The sequence below is a fragment of the Acipenser ruthenus genome, chromosome 14 (genome assembly GCF_902713425.1).
Source record: "Acipenser ruthenus chromosome 14, fAciRut3.2 maternal haplotype, whole genome shotgun sequence".
Classification (NCBI taxonomy): domain Eukaryota; kingdom Metazoa; phylum Chordata; class Actinopteri; order Acipenseriformes; family Acipenseridae; genus Acipenser; species Acipenser ruthenus.
The window spans coordinates 22,906,861-22,915,433 of record NC_081202.1 but is presented as its reverse complement, the minus strand read 5'-3'; the positions used below and the strand labels follow the sequence as shown (position 1 = coordinate 22,915,433).

At 34.7% G+C, this 8,573-nt stretch overlaps 1 protein-coding gene across 1 annotated transcript; it reads right to left on the bottom strand.

Moving 5' to 3' along the window:
• Positions 1-2,571: 2,571 nt before the first annotated feature.
• On the bottom strand, positions 2,572-8,461 carry LOC117419518 (26S proteasome regulatory subunit 7). Its single transcript, XM_034032312.3, has 12 exons — positions 8,247-8,461; positions 7,710-7,747; positions 7,236-7,317; positions 6,720-6,819; positions 6,410-6,541; positions 5,938-6,010; positions 5,752-5,847; positions 5,238-5,402; positions 4,953-5,040; positions 4,215-4,417; positions 3,910-4,006; positions 2,572-2,892 (listed from the first exon to the last, which is right to left on the bottom strand). Exons 1-12 carry the CDS (start codon positions 8,314-8,316, stop codon positions 2,735-2,737), a joined length of 1,302 nt encoding a protein of 433 aa, XP_033888203.1. The 5' UTR covers positions 8,317-8,461; the 3' UTR covers positions 2,572-2,734.
• Positions 8,462-8,573: the final 112 nt, after the last annotated feature.

The following is an 8,573-nucleotide window of genomic DNA, read 5'->3' as shown; positions in this document are numbered from 1 at the left end:
TTTATTTATAATTCAGGGTTACCAAAGTCTGAGCTATGCGTGTGTAAATTTATACAAAAAGTTTTCCCTACTGCTGGTATAATGTGCAGTATTGTGTATTCTATTTTTGTGTGCGTAATGTGTGCTTACTGCCACAGAATTAATAAAATACTTTATTTTTGTAAAAACATATATATTTTGATTCAACATGCACCAGTATAAAGTTCAATTTAAAGAAAGTGTTTTGATAACTTGTTTGGTGTATTTATGTTAATATTAATCAAATAGTGTGTGGCAGCAAACCAAATAAAACAATTAAAAACTTTTGATTTACTGTTGTTGCTTTACTTTTTCTTTTTTAGGTTGCATTATTTTGGTAAATAAAAAATCATTCAGAGATAGATAGATAGATAGATAGATAGATAGATAGATAGATAGATTAGATGCAAGTGATACACAATTATACAATACTAAAAATAAACTTAGTAATAAGTTTAGACAAACATTTCAAAAATAGAAATTTACCTGACTTAAGTCTTATGGTTCATAAATAAGTAAAGGGAAGAAATGAACAAGCAGTAGGACCTGTATAAAAACTTACAAATATATAAAACCTATATAAAGTAACTTGTGATTTATGATATGGAATATATTACATGACTAAAATTGTTTTGCTTTACATTTTTGTATATTGTAGTAATGCAAGTACACTAACCATACTCAACAATTATTTATGCCCATACCATTATGAATGGATATTATTATTATGACAGATTTAGTGGTAGTATTATTAATATAGTATATTTAATATATATGAATCATAAATTACAAACAACTCAACTGAGTATGGAAAGGTGCGTGCTGGGAATAACAAGAAGAGACAAGAAAAGGAAGGAATGGATAAGAGCGCAAACAAAAGTATGCAATGTTATTATAAGAGCGAAAAAACTGAAATGGCAGTGGAACGGACATGTAGCAAGAAGAACAGACCATCGCTGGACCAAGTTGATACTAGACTGGATCCCAAGAGATATAAAGCGACCAAGAAGACGACCTCCAGGAAGATGGCAAGATGAAATTGAAAACACGCCGGAGCAACGTGGCTGAGGGACGCAGCAGACAGGCTTTTGTGGAAGAATCTTGGGGAGGCCTTCATCCAGCACTGGATTGAAAAAGGCTGCTGATGATGACGATGTACACACAGTCATAGACAAAAGTACTGGCACCCTACACTTAATATAAGATCATTCAAGAAAACATGTAAAATAGAGGCATTTAGTGGACATAAGTCACTAATTAATGACAGACCAAAATACACAATTTCTGGAGTGTTTAAACAAAACAATCTTTATAAGAAAAACAAAAACACTTAAGCTGATGACAAAAGTATTGGCGCCCCTCCTTTGGGTTTTACAGTTGGTGCCGCCTTACTGGGATGCCTCGGGAGAAGAAATATCCCGAATAAGCAGCTGTCCCAATTAAACTAGAGGCAGTTGAGCCAACCTTAGTCACACTTTGATTCTTAATGAAAAGAAAAATAATGAAATCACATCACATTATGATTAAATGTTAAATACATAATTTAAAATACAAGTCCATTTTTTTATCCCTAAACAAAATTAATCACACCTGCAACATTGACATGCCAACTTTCTTTGCAACAGCAGCCTGAGAAACCACAGGCGGCTCTTCCTTCTCAAGAGTTCAACGTGGTTTACGCAAGTCACAGCTTAATCATGTACTCCCTGCACTATGTTACGCGGCCTGTCTTGCCCTGAATATACTGTATCCCAAGTAAATGACATAAATAGCATTGGGAAGAACCGTCACCCAGAGTTGTATCCCATTTAAGCAGCAATCCTGATTATCAGAATTCCGATTAGGTGGCGCTGACTGTATTATAGCTTTCAGATGTTTGATAAGTCAGATCAGTCCATATATTTTAGACTCATTGGACCAAATAATTTTGTTGATGAATGCTTCAGATTCCTGTTCATATTTCTTGACTTATTTAAGATGTTGTGTTGCCTAAACATGCCTCTTTTTCTGGCTATTGACTTTATAACACAGCTTACTGTGTAATGGTTTTCAGTCAATCAATATATTTAATTTGTTCAATTAAATTTGTACAGCCTTTTAATCTAAAGTTGCCGATACTTTTGTCTCGAACATCTTTTTTGTCATTAACATTTATTTATTTATTTTTTTTACAAAGATTGTAAACTACAAGAAATGTAGTATTTTAGTCTTTGTCATTCATTAGTGGTCAATGTTCACTACATGCTTATATTTATATGATGTGTAGGGTGCCAGTACTTTTGTCTGCAACTGTATATTTGTAGTCACAAATTTAAAATGTGTGTAGCTTGAATAAGCAGTTTCTGCATCCACTATATGCACATGTACAAATGTGTGACGTACATCCAGACAGGATATATATCCTCAGACTCCGATTCTCTGAACTCACAGTAAAATTAACCAATTTTACCAGAATTGGATAAGCACTTGTATAACTGAAATATGACACATATGTACGTGCCCTCCTGTACATACCTCCACTATACCCCTAAAAAGGGAAAAATAACCTCAAGATTCACTGATCATTCGAAAGTTTTTATTTATATTGTATATATTTATTGGAAAACAAACTGAACATGTCATGACATTAAGAGTACAGTCTTTACTGTGATTGTTACAGAACAAGAAAAAGGGACAAGGTCATCCAGAATTCTATTTTTAGTGGCATCCCAACCATTTAGTTATAGGTCATGTATCTTGGGGTGGCACTGAATTTAGCATATGACTTGATCACTTTATTCACAGCTTCTAGGAAGTCCTTCTCTGTGGCAATTTTCCTACGAGCTCTAATAGCAAACATTCCAGCCTCTGTGCACACACTGCGAATCTCAGCACCTGCAACAAAAATACAATAAGTCTTGACACCCGATTTGTCTATACCTCCTAAAGTTACTGACAATATCAAAGAAAGTACACTGAAGTGCTTGGAAGAATTCACACATCCATGTGTAAATCTGGATCAAATAAACAGCTTTTTGGATACAGTACTCCAGATGCTGTATATGCAGTGTGAAATACATATTAGGTATGGGCATTCCATATATTTTAATGATCATATACACTTCATTTACTAAACCATTACACTTAGTTTTCATCAACGTGCCACTGGCAAAAAATCATACTTACATAATACCAACATTTAAGTAACATGTACAAAAAATAACAATAGCGTTACTAATTGACAATGCTTCAATAAGTAGCTCTTTTTATGAACAGGAAGTATAATACAAGTAAAGTATGCATAAAGCCCAACTTCTGTATAATTTCCAAATAGCAACTAAAGGCAACATAATGTAGAGAGTATAGTGAATTAATAAATTGTCTCTTCATTGGACAACAGTAAAATACAAAAATGTTTACATAAGTAACACCATATTAAATACGGTATATACCTCCTGATCCTGGTATACATTCTGCTACTGTACATAAAGTCTTATAAATAATGTAGTACAGGGTGTACATTAAATAACTGAATGTCATGAACTAAAGTAATTTAGTGTCATAGAAAGAAAGAAATGTTTATTTATAGTAATATGTTGTGCTGCAGCGGCAGGCTTAGCGTTAATGGGTCTGTTCAGCTCATTTGCAATACAAGATAGATTATACAATTAGTAATTGTATTAACACTTCTCTAATCGATTACTCGAATAAAGATTTACACGTGGCCATCCCTAATACATAAGCAGGTACAAAGTTAAATAAACATGTACAGACACCTCCACTATATCCCTGTTGCTGGGGCTATGCATTAAAAAGACTTAACAGGTCTTTTGTCAGGCAATACACTGACCAAAGGTGATCACATTTAAACTGCAATATTCCATCTCTGTCCTCATATTTACAGTACCCTACCTGTGCTGTTGGGGCAGAGCCGGGCCAGCAGCTCAAATCTAATGTCCCTCTCAACACTCATAGACCGAGCATGGATCTTAAAAATGTGAGTACGACCCTGAAAAAGAAAAACGTTTAACATAATAAGCCTTGCAGAATTGCAATTCAATAACAAAGACGATGTTACATTTAAAAAAAAAAAAATTATCAACCCCTGCATCTGAATGATGAAAAGTGATTGTTTGTTATTGCTGGTGCTACTCAATACCCGCATTAAAGCAAAAGGTCTTCCCTATTACTTTGCTAACAGCACTGGGATCACCCACCTCGAGGTCTGGCAAACTGAACTCAATCTTCCTGTCCAGTCTACCAGGTCTCATGAGAGCCGGGTCCAGTGTGTCAGGCCTGTTGGTCGCCATGAGAACTTTGATGTTTCCTCTGGGATCAAACCCATCCAGCTGGTTAATCAATTCCAACATGGTACGCTGGACCTCATTATCACCACCCGCACCATCGTCGAAACGAGCACCTGGGTATTACAACAAAAAACAGAAACTCTACATAAGAATACTTACCAGTATAGAGAGACACAGAGCACAACTGTATACCCGAATCACTTTGTCTTTTTACTAAAATTGCAGTAGATAGACCATAACTATTAACCACTCACAGGCGATACATTTAGAAATATTAAAACAAAATGAACACTTTTTTGTCGTTAAAATGTATTTCTCCATATCTTTTGAAGACTTCCTCATTGAATTTATTAAGTTTTTTTATTATTTCTAAACTAGAATTCCAGGACAAATGCATCCAGTTTGTTTAATACTGTATTCATACATTTGAAATGGATTAAAAGGTGCTAAATGAAATTGTACTTGGTGTATACTTTATTCTATTTAATTTAACCAAACATCATTTAAAGACTTCTAATCATTCCGTGGAGTTATACCGTTATTGCCATAAAATAAGCAATACTCAGTTAACATTTAGTAATTATGTCCTAAATGTTTCCACTTTCATATTGTATATTTTCACAGGATGAAACTGAAATAAGCACATACCTCCAATTGCATCAATTTCATCAAAGAATATAAGACAGGCCTTTTTAGTTCTAGCCATCTCAAACAGTTCACGAACCATTCTTGCACCCTGAATGAAAATAATAAGCAATGTAATTAAACTTTAGGAATGTATTTTTGGAAACCATAAACAATACAAATATGTCTTCTGCAATATTACAGAAATGAGTTTTTTCAACGATACAAGGACCCCCAGAAATCTAAAGGCATCTTTTTAGTTCCCCCACCCAATGGTCTACATTTTACATGAGAGAACACCAGTCTTACCTCTCCCACATACTTCTGTACAAGTTCTGATCCAATGACTCTGATGAAGCAGGCATCTGTGCGGTTGGCTACTGCTCGGGCACACAGAGTTTTTCCTGTGCCAGGTGGGCCAAAAAGCAGCACTCCCTTTGGTGGCTCAATACCCAAGTTAACAAATCGTTCAGGCTTTATGGAAGAAAATTAAAAAATGCATATTTGGAACACTGAACAAAATAAATGAACTAGCAAAGGATGACAAGTAGGCTTCCTGTTTGTTATCAGAGGGTTAGAAATAGTTTTAGAAATGCAGTCTGTAGCATAAATGTGCTGTTCCAAATCACTTTCTGATTTCAATTTCCCGCAGGTTAGAAAGTTATGTTCAACTGCAATTCCTCATTTTCCATATGCAATATTGATTTTATTTACATTCTTATTCCAAATAAGCTTCTTCAAAATGTACTGTTTTGTCTGTTGATGAATACACAATCTGCACTTAAGAACTATTTGAAATAATAAAAATAAAAGGTTGACATACATGAAGCAAAGGAGTCTCAACAACTTCTCTCAGCTTCTCAATTTGCTCTTTGCAACCTCCAACATCACTGTAAGTCACATCTGGTTTCTCTTCCACCTAGATGAAAAGGGATTAAGGTCAGCACTGTGTTATAAATCATGTAACTAAGTACAATATTATTCATGCCATCAAAACAACTGCACTTACCTGCATCATAGTAACAGTTGGGTCAATCTTAGGGGGTAATGGAATGTGGATCTGGTACTTATTCCTGTCAACACTAAAAAAACAATACACAGGAGGATTAGATTTATGTTATAACAAAATCAGTCTTATAATTCAAGCACTGGTCGGTCCCCCCTTGTGCAGGTAATACTTTTACTTTTTATTTTGATGACGACTTCAGGTGTAAGTTACATAGGCATGGCAAGACTTACAATGAAAACCATTCCAACATTTTTGGCCAACAGTTCTAGAAAATCCTATTTTCAGAAAAAATACACATTTGTATTCTATTGATTAGAGATCAGCAGAAAGGTTTATATTATTAATATATCTGTACACAACACAAACGGTATAACTGAAATTAGGTTTAGAATATACATTTATTTTACCAGAAGTCTTGTATGTAAGTTATGCACAGACCTACAATCTAAAAAAACTATTTAAAAATACTGACCCAACTCTCATCCCTTCTTCAATGTCAGTGGGGGCTACCTGGTCACTCAGGTCCACCACAAACTTTGCAAACTGTTTCACATTGATGATGTACTTTGGATCCTCTGAATCTGCGTTGATGATCTTGGTGCATCTAGGAAATGAGTTTACTTATGATTAGTGAGGCTAAATAGGTAATAGAGACAGTAAATAATTATGCAGTTTCTGCTGTGAACATTCACTGTGGAACGATTCATTTTCAGGTCATAAAAAAATATATATTTTAAAAAGAAATAATAAACAAAGCAGATTACATGTATTTATTTATTTACCTTGCTACTTGTAATGGTTGCTCACTCTGAAGTGTCTGTTTATCTGCCGCCAGATCCCAAAGTGCAGGTGGAGCCAATCCAGTGTCTGATTCTTTAATACCTGCACAAAGAAAGGATTTTCAGGGATCTAGGTATATTTAAAAACACCTGCTGCAGATTCAGGCTCAATTTAAGATTGACCTGCCCTCACTGCACTGCAGCCTATCCAATTTCCCATACTGTAATTCTGCTATTTAAACTTTTTATGTGGTAAATTTGCCTATCACAATAATTAATCTATTTACAATAATAAAAAAAAAAACTACAAGACATTGGAAATTGGGTCAGGAATGCGTTTTATTAATCTAGCCAACTTAAAATAAAACAATATTGCAGCCAGGCACAGCCTGAGGCTTGTGGGCATTTATTTCAACATGTCAGCACAGTACACAATCAGTTTAAATAAAGGTATTTTGCAACAACCACTGCATTGAGGTTTCAAGTGATACACATTAAAAGGAAATGTGTTTTTTCTACCAGTGAGTTCATTGATTTTCTTCAGCAGCTGCTGGATGTCATCTTCAACCTGTTTAATCTGTCTGGAGTAGGTGCTCTGTCCCTAAAAGACGCATCAGACAAAAGAATATAAATGTCAGCTACTCGCAAACTGCCAACAAAAAAATGTGAGACCTAATATAATTTAGTCTAACAGAGGACACTAAAAAAGTCTTCTAGTCGAAACATTTGTCATGTAATTTGTTTATTTTATTATTTCTAAATGAGTCCAACAAAGGTGCGTTGGCAACACTATTAGTTAAGAAAAGACTTATCATTATGTATTCTAACCTACTTCCTGGTTGGAATAGTAAAGTATTTTAGTACATTTTACATAGCTAGAATACACTATTACAAATGCAATATGAAATGACTGTTATGAAGCCCTAACGTTCATGTAAAAGCTAAATAGTAAAAGCTGTAGTTAAGAACGAAATGTAATAAATTTTAACTTACATAGGTCTTCAAAAGGGCAATATCACCTTCATCCAAAGCTAGAAAAATGCAAGAGCATACATTTTAATAAACAGATACAACAAATAAATGTCCAATGTATTTGCCTTTCTTAGCAATCAAAAAACAGTTTTTATAAATACTTTAAAGACGCGTAATAATCGGGCAATGTAATGAACACACTACGTTAAATTTGATTAAACAAATGTAAACACAAACACTCATTTCTTTAATAAAGTATATTTGTCAGATGTTGTAAATAACGACTGTCAGCGATTGTCTTTGCCTTACTCCTATGACATCAGCCTTGCTTGAGGCCTACTGTCAACAACGACAAACGTTTTCATAAAACGTCATATGCAGACAATGAGAATTAAACATCTTAAACATAACACAACATACGACAATACACACTCACTTTAAATGAAATAAAACCATTGTTTAGTAAGAAATCACGTTCTAGCATCCAGTCTCCCTGGACTCAGTACTACACACTTCTCAACATGTTTGTGACCCTGTCATAACTGCATTCATATGTACCTCTTATGGGTTTATCTTCCTTCTCCTCTTCTTTCACTTTACGCTGCTCGGTTCCTAAATAATCAGGCATGTTTTCCCCACGTTGTTGCACTTGTTTTTGATTTTTTTGTTTGTTTCTAAGCGCTTGATGCTTATGTATTCCCCGATCCTCCGTCCAATGACTCAGAACGATCAGGATTACACAGCAGGTTTAGGCGCTTCCGCTTCTCCCGGCATGCTATGCAACTCTAACAGGAAATTAGTTTCAGATTTTTTTTTTTTTTTTTTTTTTTCTGTGTATGCATGAGGTGTTGACATTTATGTTGTATGTCCGTGTGTCGTATTGTT

What these genes read in the sequence shown, in the direction of transcription:
- LOC117419518 (XM_034032312.3), bottom strand. Translation starts at nt 8,316, where the DNA reads ATGCCTGATTATTTAGGAACCGAGCAGCGTAAAGTGAAAGAAGAGGAG. An exon ending in CAACCATTACAAGTAGCAAG is followed by an intron (nt 6,542 to 6,719) that starts GTAAATAAATAA and finishes CTCATTTCCTAG; the next exon opens with ATGCACCAAGATCATCAACG. An exon ending in CAACTGTTACTATGATGCAG is followed by an intron (nt 5,848 to 5,937) that starts GTAAGTGCAGTT and finishes CTTTTCATCTAG; the next exon opens with GTGGAAGAGAAACCAGATGT.